General features: G+C 44.7%; 1 protein-coding gene across 1 annotated transcript in view; it reads right to left on the bottom strand.

Annotated features, from left to right (window-relative positions):
• Positions 1 to 22801, bottom strand: part of LOC308113998 (nuclear factor of activated T-cells, cytoplasmic 1-like) — a 72996-nt gene that overhangs the window by 17872 nt on the left and 32323 nt on the right. Inside the window, exons 7-8 of the mRNA XM_080470611.1 lie at positions 20656 to 20711; positions 17295 to 17427 (exon numbers count right to left, since the gene is read on the bottom strand). Of these exons, the coding sequence (XP_080326737.1) occupies positions 17295 to 17427; positions 20656 to 20711 (189 nt within the window). The remainder of the gene's footprint in view (positions 1 to 17294; positions 17428 to 20655; positions 20712 to 22801) is intronic.

Raw genomic sequence — 22801 nt, 5'->3', positions numbered from 1 at the left:
AGCAGAAGCGGCATCCAGGCAAATGATGTACTAAACGGATGAGTCTGTGCTTTTGTGGTCTGTCTTACATTAAACTCTGAAAATAGCAGAACAAATCTGCCGCGACAACGCGACGTGCGGAGTTTGGAAACTTATGTCGAGCTTGTAACACAGAACCATAATCACATATCAAAAGATAGGTTTTATTAACTAAAACAATTTTCCAGAAGTTGAAAGTGACTTAAAACATCTCTGAATGAGCGTGACTCTTGTTCAAAACCACCCCTGCTCCAGTTTAGGACAGTTTTTCTCACATTTTGTGATGATTTTTCCAGAAGTTCAGTCGCTCAAGCATTTACGAATCATGTTGTTTATACTGACCACTATTTATATTCAGTTGTTTTTGTCCTGTCGACTACTCCCGAGGTCTCTGCATCGAGTCCTTCCTCGGCGAAACAAGAGAGGTGGAAACAGCAGGTTGCCAACACTAACAAACAAATCGATGATCACAGCAGCCACCGAAACTCTTTATCACTGCTCGCCAACATCAACCTGGCCAAACGTCTAAAAGCTGAACCTTCTCTTTAGGTTTCCGTCTTGGTTCCTCCGCCTTGTTGTCGTGGGGGCAGAAGAGACGGTGGACTCCGCCAACAGTTGCACAAGCAGACGGCTTCCCCCAATCCGCCGGGGCTGGACGGAGCTTTTCTGTTGACATTCGTCGCTTCAGGATACTTTTTCACCGAGCTAACCAGTTTCAGACGGGGAGCTGTTATTACGTGGTCTGGGACCGAGACCTGCTCCTGTTTACTGATGCCACAGGTATTTATATCTTATAAACACGGCTGCGCGAAGCAGGCAGCTCAACGCGATCGTCATGTTCAAATGGAGAGACCCTCCTTTGAACTGCATGCCGATACTGATACTGACCTCCGGCCTTCTTCGAGAAGAGTGGTATCAAACTTTGGCTTCGTTTATATGACAAAATCCCAAGTTAAAATGCATTGTCTTTGCATTTTTGTTTCAAAGAAGTTTCACATTTACATGGCACTGTTTTGAAAATGATGTCTGTACTTCGATCTCCATTGAGCCCGAGAGGTAAAACGATAATAACCTAAAAAAAAACTACAACTAAATATTTTTTTCCCTTTTTCTTTAGTGCGAGAAAGCATTCGTATGGAAATGTTCACAGGGGAGTGGACGTTTAAGCGTTGAGCTAACTAAACCTTACTTCTTACCGCACAATTTCTGCAGCCCTCGGCATATTTTCAACAACTCACTTACATAGCGTGAAACAGTTTTCCAAGCAATAAGCTAGCAACCTATTTTTCACTGCAGCTTAACTGCAGAAATTCTTCCATTTGTTGTTCTGCTTTTGGTTTTGGTGTTCTGTTCTGTCTTTCAAAATCACACAGTGTACAGCCATTTCGAAACAGCACCATTTGGGATCATCCCGCTGGCCAGATAAGACCATGTGGCTGCTGGATTTGGCCCACAGGCCGTATGTTTGACACCCCTACATTAGAATATTTAAGAGGAAAACATCTTAAAGCAAATGAACCATACTTGTTGAGGATTTAGCATGTGCCTGGGCTGTATCAGCTTTCCATGTGCTCATGTTTTCTAATGCCAGGAGAAAATATCCAAGATTCAAGAGAGAGAGAGAGAAAAAAAAAAAGTATGGTTTCTGTGACTTTTTGTGGTGTTCCCAGTGAGATCAGCTATCTCCGCGGAGGAACAGTGTTTTAGGGAGAATGCAGTTGTGGTGAGTACAGGATCTAGTCAAAAACAACTGAACACACCAACTCTCATCTACCAGGATTGGACTTGAACTAGACACTTGCCCCAAACGGCCTTTTCCCCTTTGAACAATAAATGTCCCAAACAGCCTCTAAAATCAAATAATATGAGCCAGAAAATAAACAGATAGGGGCTTGGATGAAAATGAACTCATAGCTGCCTTCGCCAAGGCCAGGATAACGACCTCGAAACCTTTGCACGGAAGAAGACGCGGTCGGTCATCATCCTGTCAGAGCAGTCAACCACGCTGACATTTGTCATGTTATGATTCAGTAATGAGAGTGTCTGGCGTGAGGTGGCAGCTCCATGATCACAGATATACACATGAAATCCAGGCCAAGCCACAGGCCCTGTCTGAGTCCTGACCCGCTGTGATCCGTGCGGCTCGGCGGCTTTGCAACGCGTGTTTCCTAAACCCCAGAATGTGAGCCACATAAACCGAGCCTCTAAACGGCTGTGTCAGGAGAAACTATAAGCAATGCATGACGTATGACGAACTGAAGTAATACAGCTTTAATGAATAGACTCCAATGTGTTTGGAGAGGGAAGCGTCCACTGTGCCTTGTGGCTTCGCTGTGCTATATTTGATTGTATACTTGAAGTCCACATTGCTATCAATGCCAGGTAATAGGCTTCCAGAGAAAGTTCCACATAGTGTGTCACTTTTCACCCGAGCTTGAAATAATTGTGGAAAATAAGATGCAAATCGGTGCAAATCTGCACCATGATGCACGAAACCCACTGGAAATCAGAATGAACAGCCTCTCGTCGACATGTGTTCTATGTTCGTGTGTGGAGCCCAGACACAAAAGAAACCCAATTTGTTTAGATAATTTAGCTGCAGTCTTTGAGCAGACACATTCTTTCTTAGTGACTGTGGATATTATGACGGAGCGACTGAAACCAGACCAGATCCTCTGGCTTCTATCCGCCAGGATTTGGGGTACACACATACACATGTGAACGCACCCACACACACACACACACAAGCAAGCATAGTATGCTAATAAATACATTGATTTCTGACCGATGATGATTGCTGCGCTTATCAAGCCTAAAGTATTAAAAATTGCCAAAGTAGCGAAATGGTGACCCATTTGCTTCTATCATATGTAACCGCTTAGATTCAATTATCTGCTAAACTGCAAGCAATCTTGGACAATAGTGTCCATAATTGAGGTGGTTTCATTATATGTTGGTTAAAAAAAGTTGTGATCACAACCAGGAATCTGATGGCTCTCATGCTCAGCCAGTGGGATGGAGATTAAAGAGTTGTAAAAGGAAACAGAAGGTAATCCAGAGGACTTCCATTAAACTGCGAAAGATTTTTGTGTTTTTCTGTGAGGACACCATATTATCTGGGTTTTATTAATATAAATTGGGGGGGAAAAAGTGATTACCACGGCATTATCTGTTTCATGAGAATTACTCAAGGGAACAAGGGAAAGTTAGATTATATAGTCGGATTTGGGCTTAAATTGGGGCCCTGTTAATGTACACCGATTTAAAAATGAGGTGTATTATGGAGGGGTGCAGAATCTGTGGCTCCATAACTGTAGTCAAATGAATCAAGGCATTCAAAAACAATTTGGAAATAACATTTTGCTTCAGATAGTCATATAAAGCCAAAGCAGAGCCCCGAGCCTTTACTTAACTCTCACTGTCTTTTGTTTCAGCCACCTTCACGACAATCTTTGATAATGTTTTCTTTATATGGGGTTTTAAAGTTTTCTTCACAACACAGGGCAGCACATTGTTACCGTGATTGACTCTCGGCTATCCCATTTGATAAAGTCCTCCTTACTCCCAAATGTTTTAATGGTGGGTAGCAGACAGCTTTTGGGGTCAAAAACAAATGATTCACCATGGAATGATAAATCACCTCTACCTGCTTCGGAGAACAACACTTTTTCAAGGATGTGGCTTGACTATTAAATCCAAAAGTGTGAGCACGACTGTAAATTGTGTTGTCCAATATGAGGTAAAACTTTGAATAGTATATGAGATTAAGACCAGAATTGTAGTATCAGATAAAAAGTTGCTTTCACTTTAATGACATAAACCAATTGTTCAGCACAAGCAAATCTTCATGTTTACAACAGAGCACACTCATTCAAGTGCTTAGCGCAGTCTTTAGTACACGATAATGGGTAATAAGAGCCAAAGCTGCTCAATTCACACAGTAAAAGTAATGGTTTTTAATCTTAATGAGAAGAAATTGAATCAAATCTATTGCTGATCCCAAAAGTGCAGTTGTTGATCCATAGCCTAGGCAGTCAATGACTCTCAAAGGCCAATCCAAGAGTGCACCCACCTATTAATTTTTCCCATAACTATAAAACTTCTCAAGCAAGCCCAAACTTTTACTTATACCTCACCATGTCAAGGGCTGCCAGGAAAACGGGATTCCTGATATGAGAAGGCAGCAATAACAACAATAGTAAAATATCCACATCCTCTTTGTAGTCATAAATAATAAAAAAGCCATCACGCTTTTCCTTGTACCCGTCAATAAGACTACGTGTAGACAGAGACAAGGTTCTAAGCATTGCACTTAACCACAAGCCAATCTCTTGTCCGGAGCGCTATTAGCTTGAGCTTGACCCGCTCCCAAAAGGCCAGCGGGTCAGAGGTGGATTGTTGTGAAAGCACACACTGTCACTTACGGAACCTCACCACCTCGCTGAGTCCACCAAATAATAGACAAAGACATCCACAGACATGCATGCGCACTGTGTAAACATACATTTCAGCAGCTGCCTTTTGCCTGAGTGAGTCCCATTAGACACGTTAATGAACAACAACCCCCCCTACTCCAAATCGTCTCAGTCCCCCCCCCCCCCTTCCTCCAATCCGGCCTTGCGGCACACTCCAATGTTAGCGACTCAGCATGTTTTCAGCGTGGTGCGGACGCGCTCTCAATCATCATTAGGGTTTTTGCGGAGTCCTGGGGTCTGGGCAACTTGCCAGGATGTGTAAAAGTTTCCATGAGGAATGCCTCGAATTGCCTTCAGAAGGGTCGGCGGTGGACGGAGATCCTCAGGAAAGGTTAGAATGCCTGTTTTGTTGCAGAGTGGAGTGGGGGGGGTGGGGTTCGGTTTGGAGGGAGGAAAAGAGGAAAGAGGGACCGACAACAACTCAACTTTCAGTTTGAGTCAACCAGCCTTGAAGAGATTTAAATGCACCAACATTGCTTGGAAGAGGAAACAATCACAAGAAAAACTACCCTGGAACACAAGGCAATCAGAGCACATATGTCAACTGTCAAAAATGGGCAGTGGCTGCAATGCGCTCTTGTGTTTTTCTTATTTCGGGGGAATAAGGGCCCTCTGTTTCCCAACGAGGCAGCTGGTAGAAATCTGGCTCTCTGATTAGCACTGGTTTTCTTTCGCTGTGTGCTGCTGCATTCAGCTGCATTTCATGATATCACCCATCACAACAGCAGCTAATGAGACAGGACACACGGCAGCAGCCTCACAGGACCAAGCGCCTAGCACAGCCGGCACACTGTTTCTGCACAGCGCATCCACTGCACTGCAAAATACCTATAAACACCGGGAACTGTAATCGTCGACATAAAGGATTTGCAATGCAAAATTAACTGTGCATATAAAAAAAAAAAGAAGCTTGTATTCAAGTGTGTCAGTGATTATTTGAGATGATAAAGAGGTATGATGTCACCACAACTACTCCTTAAGACATATGACAGAACATGTCGTCATTTCTGGCTTTCTTTTCTTTTTTTTGGTGGGGGGGGGGGGGGGGGGGAATTACGACAGCTGGCGAGGCAAACAAAATGAGATGGTTTTTTTTACATTCTATCTTTATATACATTGATGTCATCTGACTGCCATTTTTTTTAGCACACACATGCCTTGTAAAGTGCAGATACTTGGCCGTGAGTAAGTACGACATGTCTGAAAACAGCTTTTTTATGTGAGCCCTGTCATGAGACGTTTACGACACTGAGTCAACAATGCAGCAGAGCGGAGTCTTTCATTCGTTTTTCTCGCCTCACACGAACCATGCTGATCGGTGGCCTTACATCAGGCCGTGTTAAGTGAGAATCTAGCAGGTGAGAGCCGACGTGCCACTGAGTGAAAATGGCTGCTCCGACAGCGATCTGGCAACTGCCGACTGCAGACACCAGAATCATCACCTCACCCCTCACACTGTAGTTAGCAGGCTTCTAGCACAGCAGAGGGAAGAGTTTAACAGTTTACAATGGAGACTGTGTATGGCAGGTGGTGGTGGGGGGGGGGGGCTACATCTCAAACTCCTTCCTTACTAACCCAGTTCCTTGCGGTACAGTAGCTCAACCTTGATAAGTTGAGTGATTTCTCAGGGGCTCTTTAAAATCCATGCCTGGCCGGGGAGACACATTTCCTCTGGCTGATGAGAGCTGGAGGCCTCAGTGTTTGAGCGTGGGAGGTGTACCACTCTTGGGGAAGATCAAGTGTGCTTCCCGCGGACTCCAAATCACCGGCCCCCCAATTGCTGGGGAGGAACGCTATTCGACACGGCTGGCCTTAAATCACTGCTGCCATGGTGAGGTCATCCGCTTGTCTTCCTGCTCTAATGGAGCGCTGAGCTCGCTAAGGCACGTTTTTTTAATGTGTGCGGACAAGGAGCGCGACGCCCCGCGAGCTGCCTTTCCCTTCTTATTTGTTTTAGCTCCGGGCTCATTTGAGGGGTTTTGGTACAGGGCCGGGACTGGGAGAGCCAGATGCCTTTGCAGTATGCAGTTACCACCACACACTTACCAGGACTCCACGAGCTCACCACAGATGCTGGGGCAGACATTAGGTGATGCAGGACGGCAGCGCACCAGCGTTTCAAAAGGCCGCTTTTCTGTCCTCGGTCAATCAATACACATTCCTGTGCGTCGCTAATGCAGCTGTAATCACTGTCTGAATAGAATTGGCCACCGGGTTAGAGGTAGATGGAGATTGCTAAAGTGACAGTGGATGAAGTAGCGGGGAAGAGAAACAAGGTTATACGATTTCACTCGCACTCGCACGTAGGTTTGGTATAACTTCAAGCTGTTGGTGTAAAAGGACCCGTTGCCAACCTTATTACAAAAGGTGAAATAAAGCTTTAGTTTCACTTCATTCAATTATTGCTGAAATAAAAGCTCCTGCCTGCCACGACTATTAAAAACAGCAACAAAGAGTCTGAAATGAGCTTTGCTATTTCAAATTAGATTTCCAGATGATCCAGCACTGATACGGACGAAGGAAATGAGAAAAGAAGAGAGAGAAACTCACAAAAGGAAAGATCAAAAAAATAAAGAGTAAGAAAGCAGTTTATGTAGCTGATAACAGACAGATATCCCTTCTGTCTCTGTGTTGTCTGTTTATGAGCTGAGGACTAATGGGACTCATCAAGACTGACAGATATGCTGACAGCTGCATTTCAACTCAATTACAGTTCCACAGCAAAACTCCCCTGCTCCCCTCATACCTATCACCCCTCAAATCCCAGGGCTGTTGAGTGAAGTGCGCATTATGTACACTCATATGTGTGCACCGGTGTGTAGAGGAGCACACATACACACCAATATGTTTGTCTAGCTATCACTGCCGGGGCATCTTTTGCCATGAAGCATTGCTTAATGGCAATGGCAATAACCTACCTGAACTGTCGAAACTAAGTTTATTACCTCAATATACTCTATCCTTACCCTAATCTCAACAGCAGTCTTTTCTCAACTATAACACCAGCTAAGCCTGTAAAAGATGAGGCCAGATCAAAATGTTCTCGCTTTGACAAGACGTCCTCATTCAAAAGATCTACGGATTCACAAGCAAAGCAGGACACACACACACACACACACACACACACACACACACACACACACACACACACACACACACACACACACACACACACACACACACACACACACACACACACACGCGCGCTCACATTCAGTTTATGGGATAAAATGTGCACAAAATGAGTTATAGTCTGGAGTTTAGTGTAGAGGTGTCTTCCTTCGCTCTACCTCTTTTCCAGACATTCAAATAGCAAGCTGGCGACATGCCACTGATATGTTCCACGAATGTAAATCAAAACAACAAGTTGAGAATCTGCTAACACAGATAACAGGTTACTGACCGGAGCAACCCAATGTGATATGGACACAGGAGGCAATAACCTCGACCATATGGTCCCTTGGGTGTGACTGGTTTCATTGCCAGAGGGAGACCGGTGACCCCACGGTCCCTCCTGATGACGACAGCCGCACGGTGTTGAGTCCGTCGGGAAAAGAGACGGGAAAACAAAAGTCTCTGCCTCCTGTCTCCCTATATGCCTCCCAGAATAACGGGGGAGGGAGGGGGGAGTGGGGGGTAAATGGTTTGGTTCAGGAAACCCGTACCCATTGTTTTGCTTCCTTCATTAGTCGTTGTGTCAACAGTTCGGTTCGCTCCGCGTGTGCCACTGTTTTTGTTCTGTTGCTCCCCGGCTGACCTCGGCACTCTGTGATGTTTTGACAGATTGTTTCAAAATCCTATCAACGCAATTACTGTTTCAGAGTTGCTGGGCTGCACACTACACCAAAAGCAAATAAATCTACTGTTTCTAAAATTAAACAAACGTGACGTCAATCTTTCGCAAGAATTTTGTCAGGAAATATTGGGAGGAGCAGGGTGCGGCTATGGATTGGAGATAAGCAAGAGGTGTTACAAATGTGAGATGTGTGCGTAAATAGGCAATTTTATTGTGGGCAAGGGGCTCATTAAGAGAAACACTTTTATCTATGTAAAAAAAAAAAATACTCCTGATTATTTTTGAAACGTTGCAGTTACTCACCATCATCTAGGTACATCTGGTCCAGCTCTTGGGGCTCCTGCTTGACTGTGATGGCCATTGAAGGTGGGCTGGCCTCCTCAGGTAGTAGACTAGGTGAGCTCCCTCCAGCCTGGACTGAAATGGCTGCTGCTTGGGCCTGACCGGGGCTGTAGACTGGAACAAACGGGCTTTCCACAGGCCCACCAGGAGTGGAAGGGTGGGACACCGGAGAAGACGAAGGGCTGCTGTTGGCATAGATCGGATGGTAACTGTGTGCTCCTGGGCTGTTGAGGTGATTGGGGCTGCCCTGGGAGTGAAACATCCCTAGGGAGGAGTTGTGGTCCGGTGACGCTGGCTGGGTAAGGTTGGGGCGGCCAGGGCTTTCCTGAAGGGGGGGCACCCCAGGTCCTGGTGGCGCTGCATGATTCGGGCTGTTGGGGAGGCACGTGCTGTATGCCACTGGGGAAAGGTCGTGCAGGGTGGGGCTGGAGTTTGGTGATGATGACGGCATGGCGGCGTGGCGCTGTGGACAGGGAGGATAGACACCGACCAGGCAGGCATCGGAATCGGCCACGGGCATGATGGGAGTGAGCCTGGGCTGGTTGTAGTAGGGCTTTGAGTGCATGGACAGCCCCACAGTCCCCAGAGAATCATATTCATCATTGGGTTCTGTCTTTATTATCGGCACTGAGGGGGGGAAAAAGTAGAAAAAAAAAGGTGGAGATGTTAAAAAACGTGTGGGGGAATCCACGTGGCACCTTGAGTGCTCAAGCGCAGCTGAGTACTGTGCAGGCACAACTGTGGCAGCGCTTCAATCCATAATCCAAACAAACAACCACCAGTGGATATGGGCTCGGTGTCAACTTGGCTAAGTCCTCTAAGGGGGAGAGAAACCTTCATACCCCTCACCCAATCCCCACCACCACCCATCCTTACCACATCGTGAAAAAAAAAAAAAAAAAAAAAAAGCAACAAGAATAGGGAGGAAAGAAAAATGGATGAGTCATCAGTGTGGAAAGCCACAGCTGGCTCTAATAATGAATAAGACCTATTTTCGTTGGACTCTACTCCTGCTCTGATATCCAATAAAAGTACTTTAAAGCACTGGACTGCTGCTGCTGTTGCTGCTGCTGCTGCCTGTGGAGCCCGGGACCCCTAGGTTTCCTCCACTCTCTAGAAGTAATTGTTTCTCTCAGGACCAGGAGATAGGGGTAGTGCAAAGAAGAAGAAGAAAAAAAGATGATTTGATTTTGATTAGGCTGCCTGAGCTTCTTAAGAGGCTGCAGAGCTGTGCCTGCGGTTTCAGGAGCTTCAGACCTCGGCTAATGCAGGAGAGTGCAGTGACCCCACTTGATCATCCTGCCTCCTCCCGTCTGATTTGTAATCTAGCACAGGCTGTCTGCATTGTTTCCTGATTAGCTGTGACTGACAGGTATCGTATGCTTCCTCTTTCCTGTCAAAAAAAGGTTTCTTATTAATTGAAAAATTGGGAGTCCCAATCTGGAGCCTCAAGAAACAGAGGTACCTATACAGACGTGGTTGAAAGCTGGAGAGGGACCACATTAACAAGCTCACTGCTGTGTTGTTATATAAGTCCAAATGCACAGACTGTGCCAGCACAAAACTAATAGGCCAGTGTTAAGACACCCAGATGTATAGCAAAGGCTTCTGAGTCACAATGAATGTACTGTTTCTATATCTGCACATTGCTAAAATGTGTTAATGGGTGTGGTGAGTGTTTGATACCAACCATTAAGAGTTTTGGCCAAACTTGCTCCAAGTGACTTTTCAAAGGCATACAGTTATCAATATGAATGAAATGTTTGACTTTGCACCCGGAAGATCTTTGAGAAACGGTAAAAGCAAAGAGTGGCAAACAGATGCATCAGGGTGCCGCATACGAGGCAGGCTGTTTATCGATGTGTAGTTTTTTTGTTGGGCTGGATCTGAAAAGACATTAATCGCGCACGTGGCCTCGGGGGGAGCGGAGCTGCGGTGCAGTGATAACGCAGCAGGGAACACATTTACGTCAGCTCTGTCTGCTAAGGGAGCCCAGGGACCAGGCTCAGTGTCTGGGGGTGCGTCGTAAGTCGAGTCCCGTGATGCACAGGCCTTCGTCTCTACAATCCAGGGATTAACAAGTGAGTCACATGGTCGCTACTACATCCACAGTCACTTCCTTCACTTTTTTATCTTCAGACTCTGTGAATGTTTTCTTTTTTAGAGTGTAAATCCTGGTAGCACAGGAAGGTGAAGGTGATGTCAGTGTAATCACATGAAGCGACTATCGAAATGCACTTATTTTTAAAGTTTTGCTTCACTTCAGGATCTGCTTTGCTATCAAGGAGCTCAAATAACATTTTACAAATCAAACTATTTGCTACTACACCGATCCTCAAAAAAGTGAAATTTTATATATTGAAAGGCCTTGTTGCACTTGCTAATAGCGCTAAATTATCGTTTATCAACCCTCTATGCCAGTTTAACCCAAGTTAATTGGCTTAAATATGTGGCCAATAGAGAGAGAGAGACAGACAATGATTTCCACACATTCTTACTATTATCAAGCAACCCAAGATGTTTGTTTATGGATTGTAACCAAAGACAGGGAAACTTGTAGACCATTCAACCAAGGTACTATTTTAAATTTGAGATTGTTCTATATTTTGTTAGTAGTTACAGGAGCCATGGGCAGCCTGCTACAACATCCCTCCATGTCAGTGCCCATGATCAAGTAGTCATATTATTGAAATACGCAACCAGAGGGTTGTGGATCTGAAGGGGATAAAAAACTAAAATGCTGTGAGGTAAAAGAATATGAAACTGAAAACTAAGGGAAAGGGTCTGCTGGTGACGATTGTAACTGTGTCTGAAACTGAAGATTCAACAACATGATGCCACTGGTCATTTACCACATGGGAATTTAAATCACGGTGATTTACGGTAACAGAGTGAGATATTGTTGTTCTTTACAGCCCTCCAAGCAATTCGATTATAGAATAGGATGAGTATTTTCAACAAAGTGGTTAGTAGCTAAGCATATTATGAATAATGAAGTAATCTAATGTCAGACGATGAATGAAATGAACAAAATGTCAAATCAAACCACTTTTTTTCTTCTTCTTTTTTTTTTTTAAAGCTGCAAACTTTGTTTACTTTTTTAATATGTCTATCCTCTGTTGTTATAGTTACCTGTCCAGCCTCATCCATCTGTGTGTCTCCTTTCCACTTTGTTGAGAAAACAGATTCACCAAGCAAGACCCAACTTCAGCTGGCTTCCATTTCCTCCCAACCTGGGGGTTACGGCCCACGGACAGTTGATGCTCCGCACATGTTTTCTTATTTTATTTTACTCAGTTTCTGGCAGCTTCCCCATCTGTCCACTTGTATTAAACTGATCAGGCATGATCTCGGTATTTCATTGAGCGCCTGTTTCCTCTGAAAGCAATGGGAATATGGACAGCGTTGTTTGTCTGCGTATACGATTCAAAAGGCCAAATCGAAATGAGATTATTAAAGTCTTTCGCACTTGTGTATTTACAGTAATAGTATTTAGCGACTGTATTTGAAAAAAAATGAAAGTGAAATCCTGAGCTCATCTTCTTCTCGCCGCATGGATCTGTGATGACATTTACCATGGAGCAGCCGGTGGCTCATTATCTCAAAGGTACCTGGTGCACCGTGTCCCACTGTGTGGGCAATCTGGCCACCCAGCATACCGTGATCCTTATTGTACCGTAGGTGAGTCTGACAGAAACCAAAGCTGCCTGCAGACAAGACACTAACAGCCTGTCCTTCGCCCATTTTCTTCACGAAAAAAAATGTGACTGTGCAAATATTTACCGAAAAAAAGAACAATGTGTGGTTCATTAACTTTTCCTGCATGTGTCACAAAACATGTCTCTGGCTCTCCAGCTCTGACCGCAAACCAAGGAGGAGGAGGAGGGGAGTGGGCACAAGTTTGTGTTAAGAATAGAACTTGATATAACAGAGGAATCTCCAAACGGCCCGTAAAAATACAGGGGTTCCGAGAAGCTCTTCGTACTTTGGTCACTGCCAGCACGTTCTCTTTTATTTAGGGGGATAGGGGGCTGTTTAATGTGGTCGGTGACTACTGTTTCTTATTTGAAGAAGAACACGTCACATGGTAACTCACGCAAGAATGACTGGACGGGGGCTTGGGAAGTGAGGCTCTTTTTGTGAGCCAGGCGACGACAGTTGCACATGTACAGCTCAAGAACGTTGGCTGCTGATGATATATCCAAAGTCTTCTTTATACATTGGCACAGGGAAATTGGCTTCAGTTTTTCCTCAGAATGAAAAAAAAAACTAAGCAAAGCAATGCACTTCAGTTTCGAAACTTTCACTATCAAAGGAACGAAAAAATATATATACATGAAGCCATTTTCTACTCTGTATTTTCAAAGTTAGAAAGTCTCAAAACAAACCTGCTTTGAATCGTAAAACACAAATGATTCTCTGTCTTATTGTTTCATGAGTCATTTCATTTTGAACTGTGTTGTTGGGTGAAAATGACCCATGTTGTAAATTGTTGTTGCTTCACACAGAGTCCACCCTGGACAGATGGTCTGTCCAACACAAACACACACGTTTAGCCAAGCAAACACAAGCAAAGGGAGTCACCAAATAAACTAACGGGCATGTCTTCAGCTGAAAAAATTCCATTCAATCTTAAAAAAATGATTTTTGTTTTTTCCTTCAGGTAGAACAAAACCCTCCTTCAATCCACTCTGTGGTACGGTTCAGGTGAGGTGAGCGAAACTCATGATACAATTTAAGAGCTAGTTATGTAGGACGTTAAAGGGGTGAAATCTGTCTTTTGGTTTTACTTTTGATTTCTCTATCTCTATTCTTACATCGAGAATCACAGGCTGATTATTACACTCACCACTAATGAAGAGTGAACAATTTACAAAAAAGTTACTCTTTGGAACTGAAATGGTGGACAGCCATCCAATCATCCAAATTTGGGTCCAAGTGGAGCCAATCACAGAGACATACAAACAACACACACATTCACACCGATCAGACAATTTAGGCCTCATTTGCACAATGTTTTCATGTGAAAACGGAAAACGTTGAGACTCTCTGTTCACATGAAAATGCTCCGAGAGAAAAAAAAGCGACTTTTGTGCGAGTAAATGGACAATAACAACAACAACGGCCTCCAGAACGTCATGATTCCCAGTCCATATTCTCCTGAGACTTGGTAGTTATTATAATGGAGTCATCGTATGCCGGTACAAATGTATGTGTACTCTCCATTGTTATTGTTTACAGCATATTGTTCTCTGTGTACAAGTGTTTGTTTTACTAAAACAAGGCATTAACAAGGAATTAACCTCAACATATGCTTTTGTCCTGTGAAAGGAGCACAGTCATGCAGAGACCCTTGCACTGGGGAATTTCCCCCTTTGAAGCAAGAGTAGTAACCACTACAAAACCGTACGCTGAGAGTATTGACATCCTGTTTCATTTCTGTGCAACTCTACTTTGCATAAAATAGCTTTCTTATTATCACAATAAAATACTGCGTTTGTTTCTGGGTTATGTTTAGTGGCTGGTGCTTGTGGGGTTATGGCTGCCCACCCTCCATGCATTTAAGTCCAATAGATGTTTTACTTCAGTGCAAGCTTTCCAACCCCAAGTACTAATGGAAAAAAAAAAAGATCAACTGCTTTTACCACTTTATAGTGAACTGTGATGGAGCTTCATCGTTTCACCTTTGTACATTGACAGGCTGACTGACACTGATAATCAGAACATTTTTTAAGACCAATATGATTTAATTAAGTTGTTTTTCTGACTTGTTTGATTCTTGAAATGCTCTCGCTGAAGTTCAACCACAAAAGGCGTCAACCACATTTTGCATCTGAGTCGAAAAAAAACAAGATGGTCACATGACCTTAACGGAAAATAAAGGTGGTTTTCACAAGCATCTGCGTCCCAGAGAGTGTTTGCTTCATCCTTCCGCTGTTTCAAACAAGTCGGGCTATTTTAAGGGTCGGTTTGCCTTTTTATAGACGAGCAGACACCGGAGTGTTAAAGAAATGTTCTCTCTAAACAACGTCAGAGACCACAACTGTGCTTGAAGTGAGCCGCTGAGCCGGAAGAGCCTTTTCATACAAGCCAGCAAAAAGACAAAATAAAAGAAGAGTGTTGACAACCCTGCTTGTGTATGTGTGAGTGTGTATGTGTTCCCTCGCCTACACCCCTCCCTCAGCCCACCCTCAGTACCTGGCCACAATGTTACTTGTGACACCGATTGTTGACACACAGGCTGAAAGCCTCAAAAGCAAACAGCTTCACAAGGACTATTTTCATTCGGTGCTGCTGTATTGTGACTATGAGACTAGTGGAGCCATCAACACTACGCAGGGCATGTTGACTCTAATTACAACTTTAGTTTTTCTTTTAAATCTCCACGTTCTGGTTTATTACTATGCAAACAAGGCTCATGAATGAGATTTTTTGTTTGTTTTTTTTAAGGGAAAAATGGTATTCTACAATGGTACTCTACAATGATAATGACAATACTGTGCAAGTTACTCAAACGTAGTCAAAGGTCCTCAATCGTTGCATTGACTTCAGTAACAAGTCACTTGCAAAAGGATACAAAGCTTTTTTTCTAATTGTCGAGTTGCTGTGACACAGACTCAATTGTGAAGTTTAGTTGAAATTTCATTAGTTGCTGATGCCTACTTGCTACTCGCTAATGCAAAACATTACTGTGCATGCAGGAAAATCGAAAAGCCAGTTTGCAGTTTAGCTTTTTTCATGATGCTGTCATGAGGACCGAGTTAGTAGAGAATTGATGAGGCATTGTCCTCTGGTAAGCAGGAGTTAAGTGAAATCGTGAAAGCCAGAAAACAGATTTAGGTAATGCGGATGGTCAGAAATAACACGCTAAAGCTATCGACAGCATTTTTACCTACAAAACTAATTTCCTATTAGTAATCAGTCCATTGCTTGTTACTGCCAAAAAGCAGAGGCATTACTGGCCTGGTAGAGGCTCCAATCCTTTCCCGCTAAACCATCAATCAAATTATAAAAATTTCAAAGAAAACAGAGATTTCTCAACAGATTTACAATACAGAGAAACGTTCAAGTTTCAATGCACTGTTTGTAGTTCTGTTGCTGTGTCATCTCAATAGGCAGTAAAGGCGTCGTATCAATAGCAGACCCACCATTGTGACTGTAATCTTACATGCTGTGCATTGATTTCTAGAAACGTCTTAGTTTTTACTTTTCAAAACAGTGGCGAGTCTAAAAATAGAACTCAACAGCTTTTGAGATCCAGGCTCTCTTTGGCTGCAACACTTTTGAGTAAATTATGCCTCTCTGACGAGACGCTGGCCCCACTTGTGTGGTCCGCACTCTGCTTGCGGTTTACTTGGCAGCAAAAGAGACACAACACAACAAGTCATCTTTTAATTAGAGCTGTGTTGATGCTAAGGGAAATGACTTAGAGGTGCACGATAGAAGCCAGGATGCTCTGTCTTTGCTGAGGCACAGTATTTGAAATGGATACGCTATATAAGGTCACAGTTGGTCTGTCCCGCCACTGGTCCAGTTACCCGCCGTGCACTCCGGCTCGTCCACATAATCAGGCATCTCCAAATAGGGCCCTGCTCCACTTATTTTCATGGCCTCGTCCAAAAAAAACCCTGATCACTTATCTCCCGCGGTCGTAAATACATCTGCTGATAATCAAAATGTCACATCTTATTAACAGCTGTAGGCTTAAAACGCGATGCATGTTACCCCTCGAAGCATTAGACCCATTAGGCACTGATCAATGAAAACAAGATATCTTTGTCTTGATCTAATGGATTTCACTGGTTATCACGGGGGAGAGTGCAAAAGCATGGCTGCTGATTGGAATCCTAAAGCGGGCTGAGGGTGGGGGGGGGGGGGGGTCTTGGAGCATCACTAAACCTGCAGGAAGTTGCTCCAGTGTCTTGAGTATCTCGGAGGGGAAGAGTTTGTTTTGCCGAAGGAAACGTGCGTATTCAGCTTTCTGTGGATTTGATCTGACTGATAATTCCCCCGTGCACCTGCAGTGTAAAGGAAATAGCTCACAATGAATTTCTTTTGAGGCTCAACTCTTCTCTAAACTCTCGCCGATTCATTCTTCAAATTCCAATGTGAAAGCCATCTATAAACACCGAGGCCAGGGGCGCACGATAAACACACTGAGAGGTATTCCTGGCTTTTTCAGGTTGCTACATGAATGACAGGCCAAAGTGCTGGCTGGCTTTTGGATGTCTGTGTATGTGTGTACAAGTGTGCAAGTGTGATTGTCAGTTCATAGGTGAGCCGGTGGTGATGGGGCGACACCGCACCAAGGCGAGGTGTGAAAGTCGGGTCGCCGGGAAGATTGACTTGTCCGCGTCAACATCGCTCGCAGGCTCTGTCACTCAGCAGGTACACCTCATGGCTGCGGAACGCAGGTTCACTACAGAGTAAACACACCTCACGCCTGCTGCTCTCACTCGCAGCTCACAGCCGAGCGACGCCGGGAGCGATGTCAAAAAACACCCGCCGGAGACACGGGACGCAAAAATCAGGTGGCCCTGTTGATGACTGAGGATGTGAAGACGAGCCCCCGACGACAGATGCAGAGTGTGTGTGACCTTGTGCAAAGCAATGAGTGTCTCTCTGTGTCACTGCCAATGAAGAGGTGGAGGGGTGATGATTACCGTTTGGAGGCAGGTAGGTGAAGCGCTGGTATTGGCTTCTCTTCCGCTTCCCGTTGCAGACGTAGAAGTTAACGTGCACCGGGCTGGATATTCTCTGGTTTCTGTAGGGCGGGATCTCCACAACGACGGTACTCTGAAACACGGAGAGGAACAAGACACCTGCTGATACAACCGATAATCAGAGGGAGTTTACTGCTATGTGTTGTAAATTTGTTGCACCATAATTATCTTTCGACCGTTAGTTTTTCCAGAAAACGTGGGGAGAAATGGGAAAACCCCACAAAAAGCAAAGAATGAAGTCAGACAAATGATTGTGAGAATCAATAAGTTTCTTTGTATGGAGAGGAAAAGGCTGAAACTAAGGCTTTTTTTGTTTTTTTTGTGATTTTCTTTCAGATAAGTTTTTGCGTCTTCTCGCGCTTGTCCAGAAGAACTATTTCCTGCGGCCACAGCGTTTACGCCGTCAGGCTGCCTTGCATTAAAAATGGGCAAAATTCTGTTGTGGAAATAACCAAGACTTGCTCTCGTTATGAACCGAGGTTTAGTATAGAAGCATGCTCTGTCCCCCAGATGGAAGCGCTGGACGACCCAGCCCATTGTTTTTAGTTGAAAAACGCAGCGTCTGTTGACGATGTGCGGCCTCACACTTACATGGACGCTCCGTTAACACTGATCAGAACTTAACTGTGTTTTGGAGTAACACATGCTGCCACTCTGACCACATCTTGTTTTTAGTGCAGGTCCTTGCTTATTTCACAAAGGCCATGCCAAACCACATTCTGCACATATTACAACAGCATGGGCCTGTGATGAAGTGGTCCGGGTGCTAAACTGGCCCGCCTGCACAACCCAGATCTGTATCCCACTGGAAACATTTCACACTTTCTGAAAACTATGATGAAGGAGACCCTCGGCTGTGGAAGAGCAATCACATGAAGCGGGAAGAAGGGAAAACACTTCATTTTTTCACATTTCATACCAGGAGTGTCACACACATTTTCTTTGAAAAATGTACAATTTACTTGATGGTTTGGAGCCTCTTGTGGGCCAAGTTTTGGTCCACAAGCCTTATGTTTGACAACCTTGTTTTTACACCTCCACATTGAAATTATACATTCAAACCAGTTGCTTTTATCAGTAAAAACTCAGTTTTGTTGTTTGGTATGTAGTAGGGAAGTGGGGGCCCCGAGGTTAGAGCAGCATGCTTGTGAGTGGAAGGTTTGAATCCCACTGAGAGTTTGATGAGGAAACGCATCCGGCATGAAGTCAAACAAAACCCACTGGTGTGACCCCTGGAAGCTGCAGCCAAAAGACAGTCGTCACTGTTTGATGTGTAATTGCAAAGGAATATTGGGTTAAAGTTAAATGCACCAGTGCTAATCACAGTTACTCAACCCCTGAACTTTTCTGGGATGGGGATTGTGGCTGTCTTATCATTATAGACGGTTACTTTTCCTGGATTCAGCCCGAGATGTTTGGTATGGCTCCTCTCAAATTTAAATGAAGCTCTATAGAGTTGAAAGATTGGCCTCAAGACTTGAGTTTATAATGACTATGTGCCTATGGGGGTTTAGAAGGTTAATCAACAGCGATGTTTATTTTGCATCTGGTCTGCATTTAGAGTACTGTTTCCAAGAGGCTGGATTGGGAACTAGTCTAAATGAGTTTGTCTGGACTGTGTGTGTGCAGCCGTAGAGCCCATGAGGTTGGTCCAGTGCCCATGTTTGTCTCTGAGGAAAACCCCAGGGCTTTAGCTGCACGAGAGCACAGAGGTAGCCGGCTTATTTGTTTGCACAGCCGTGCCTTCCTATGGGGAGATTCGCTCCCCCGCTCCCCCTCCCCGGCAAGTCTGGACGGATGTGAACTGCTTTATTTCTGATGAGGGAGCACGGAGCAATTTGTCTGTTTGTGTCAATTCCAGGGATTCGCTGTCACTCTGGCGTGGGCCTAAACAGGCCAGAGAAGTGAGCACTGACAGGAAGCAGGTTTTTGTCGGTCATCGCCGCGCGCGCAGGGAGGGTGGGGGAGGGTTGGAGGTGAGCTCAGAACTGGTCTGCCCTCCAGATGATGACAAAGAAAAACACACAGGTGGCTGGTTGAGTGCGTTAAGCGTGCACACAGCTTTCCCTCTCCAAGCCGACCGGTGAAAGTTAGCACGCTCCGGACGGCAATAAAAACACAGTCAGGCAGGCAGACTGGAGCACTTTAAAGTAGTCCGCTCGCAAACTGACAGGAGAAGAAAAAGCCCAGCGCTTTCCTGCTGTCTTCCCTCGCTTTGTTTGTTGGATCTGCTAATAAACACACTGCAGCTCTTTTTTCTTTTTCTTTTTTTCTTTTTTCTTTTATCAACACTGCCTTCCCACCACCGCCACCACCACCCCCGGCCGAGCCTTGCACGCCCGCTAATTTTCCAGCATCTGGGACCCCAGCCATAGCACATCAGCCGGCCCCACAGAGCAATTAGGAATCCGAGTTTACATTTACTTCCCTGATGCAACCAAGTCGTTCACCTGAGTGAAACAACCGCAACAACAAGGGGAAAAAAAAACAAACAAAAAAAACAAAACATCCTCGAGTCGCAGCATATAAATGCTCACAGTTTATTTTAGACTCGGGGAAGAGTGTAAATCGCCTTGGTTAGTTTACAAAGAAAGGAGGAGGAGGAGGGGGAGCAGGAGCTGCTGCTGATGATGAAAGACACCAGCAATTGAAAACGTACTGTCAGGCACAACTGGGCAGGTTTTGACAGACCCTTCGCTGGACTCTTGCTCACTGGAAAGCGTTGAATCTCCATGAAATCCTAATCAACTCCAGAGCACCTGCGGTTTTCCGCGGACAAGGAGAACATTTGCTTCCCTCCTCCTGTTGACGATTCCCTTTTGCCCGGCAATAAATTACCGCAATCCGAATGTGTGACTGAGCTTCGGCGAAGTGAGTGCTCTGGTTTATTTTCATAATACGGCCCTTTATGAAAAGCAGCAGGTTAAAGCCGGGCAGTGATCCGCTCTTGGCTGCCTGATCCCGGCACAGATGAGGCGTTTAAGCCCAATTCACTTCACTGTGAACTAAACGTCTGGCTATGCCGGGGTGCGAGTCTGTATCATATATCCCCATATGTGGTTAATCATGCATTAGATGCAAAAAAACAAAAGCGCAGCAAGCCTGTGTTTACTTGCGCCGAGATTTTAGTGAAAATTCCATTCAGGATTGCGTCGGCTAATCATCATTGTGTTGCAATTTGTAACGCCTTAGCAAAGGTTACATCATGACGGGGGACAGATGAGGAGGAGACACAGAGAGAGAGGGAAGGAGAAAGTCTCATGGGAAGGTGGAATGAAGATGGCAAATGAGATGTACTTACAGATTTGACGGAGTCCTTGTCAACCTTGGCTTCTGTCTCCCACAGATGATGTCCATCTATTGACGAGGGGGGGGGGGGGGAAACCACAATCATCAGCACGTCTCAGTCTGACCAACATCACAATGCAGACGGGCTTCAATAGAAAGGTCAATGATCGGCCGCGCAGATTTTGAGGAGAATTATGATTTTAAGACTGAAAGTCAATGTAGTGTTCAAGCAAGAAACGTTTCAGGATAAATTAATGTCTCTCTTGGTGCAGCACTGTGGTTTATTTCAGCCTAATGCATTTCTCAAAGTGTATACTGTTGGCTGACAGATCGTGATCAATTCGGTCTCTTTACCTCCTCTAATGGCAGAGATTTTTAAGAAGGGGAAGTTGCACCACAAATACATGTTTATTTAAACTCCTATTTCCTTACAAATAGAGCTCATGATTTTAACAAAAATGCTTTTTGAGGCTAAACAAAGGTAAAGCTCAATTCTGCTGCTTGGACCAGCTCTAATGGTGGCCTTATTATGAGTCTATTCTGAAGTTAGGAAGCAGCATTCTTCCACGGAAGTGATTTTATTATTTTTTTTTAAGGAAAATAACTTTCATTCTATGGTTAAAGCATTTTTCTGGAGATACTTTTCCATTGTCCGTATCTTTGCAAGGGACAAGAGGTTCAAAATTAGCACCTTTACTTTTACGATATGTGGAAATACAGTAACTTCAACAAGAAACCTTTAGTTTTTGGACAAAAAGTGAAGATGGGTTTCTTTTATACTTCAGAGAATTGTTTGGTGTCTTTGGTCAATAACAACTTTGCATCTGTTTTATCTCTGAACCTCGACAGGGACTGCAGACTCTCTTCATTAGCGTCTGTCCGTCTGCACTGTTTCTGTCCTCATTAGATTTTTCAGTCAATCCTCTTATGTCTAAGTATCCCCTTTATTTCATTATTCCATCATCTCGTGCCTGATCAAAAACCCTTCATGCAAACTGTACAATGTTGTAACGCTGAAGGAAAAAAAGCAGCCGCTTTCATTTCATCTCTCTTTCTTGTCATCTCCATCTTGTTGTGGTTGGGAGGTTTCCTTTGCTGCCATGCAATAAAAAGTCCCGTGAGCTACTGCAGCTGTCGCAGAGCCTGCAGAAGTTCGGCTCGCATTCTTTGCGTTTTCTCTCTGATTTCATGCCACACCTTTGTGAACAGACGCTCTGGGCTCTGCTAGGGCAATCAGTACCAACCACAGTGCCATTCACCCCCCCCCCCCTGCCTTCTTTTTTTTTTGCTGAACCGATGAGTCATTATGGCTGTCAGAAATAGACGTGACACAGAACAGCCTTTGTGTCAGTGGCACACCATGTGAGGCAGTAGCATGGGCACTGTGGCACCACTACCATGTGTCAGTGTGCGCGTGCGTGTGCGCGTGTTGCAGCCACCTTGGTGAGAGTATTGATACAAATGTGCAGCAGAAATGCTTTGCTTCAGAAACCAGGAAGCCATCAGATAAGATAATCAGAATCAGCTTCCAAATAACTGATAGCAGACGTCCAGCAGCTCTGGGAAATGTAAAAACCCTTGTTTCCCCCCCCCCCCCACTAAGCATTATGTTTTTCACATCATGCGGCGGAGTGAAAGAATAAAGGATTCCAGTCATGGTTGGCTTATTATTGGTGAGATGTGGTAGTGGGGGCGGGTGGTCAGCTTTATTATTCAGAGAGTGAACATCAGTAGATATATCTTTCCAAAATGGCCATATTAAAGCACAGGAGAGGAGAAAAACAGACGGCAGAGAGATCAGATAAGGGCTTTTCTATTTGAAACAGGGGAAATAGAACTTGCATATGGAGAAATGTGCCTTGCTGGGATGGAGATGAAGTGGGAGACCTGGGAATAGCGGCCGTGATATGCCTATAGAACGGCCGCGGGGCACGGCAGCAAAGATCCTGCAGATGTGGCAGGTGATTGAGATGCAAAAAAAAAAAAAAAAAGCACAAAGTTACAAGGAGTATGGAAGGGCAATTAGGAGGGAGCACAGACGCAACGCAGGGAAGGTCAGAGAAAGGGAGAGACAGACAGAGATGAGCGTTCCTCATGTTACGTCTAGGGGAACCAAGAGGGAATCTCACCCGCCTCCGCTCTGGGAGACACTCCAAGAG

The sequence above is a fragment of the Lipophrys pholis genome (assembly GCF_963383615.2).
Source record: "Lipophrys pholis genome assembly, chromosome: 9".
NCBI classification, from domain to species: domain Eukaryota; kingdom Metazoa; phylum Chordata; class Actinopteri; order Blenniiformes; family Blenniidae; genus Lipophrys; species Lipophrys pholis.
The sequence above is the reverse complement of the archived record's forward strand: the minus strand, read 5'-3'. Positions and strand labels throughout refer to the sequence as shown.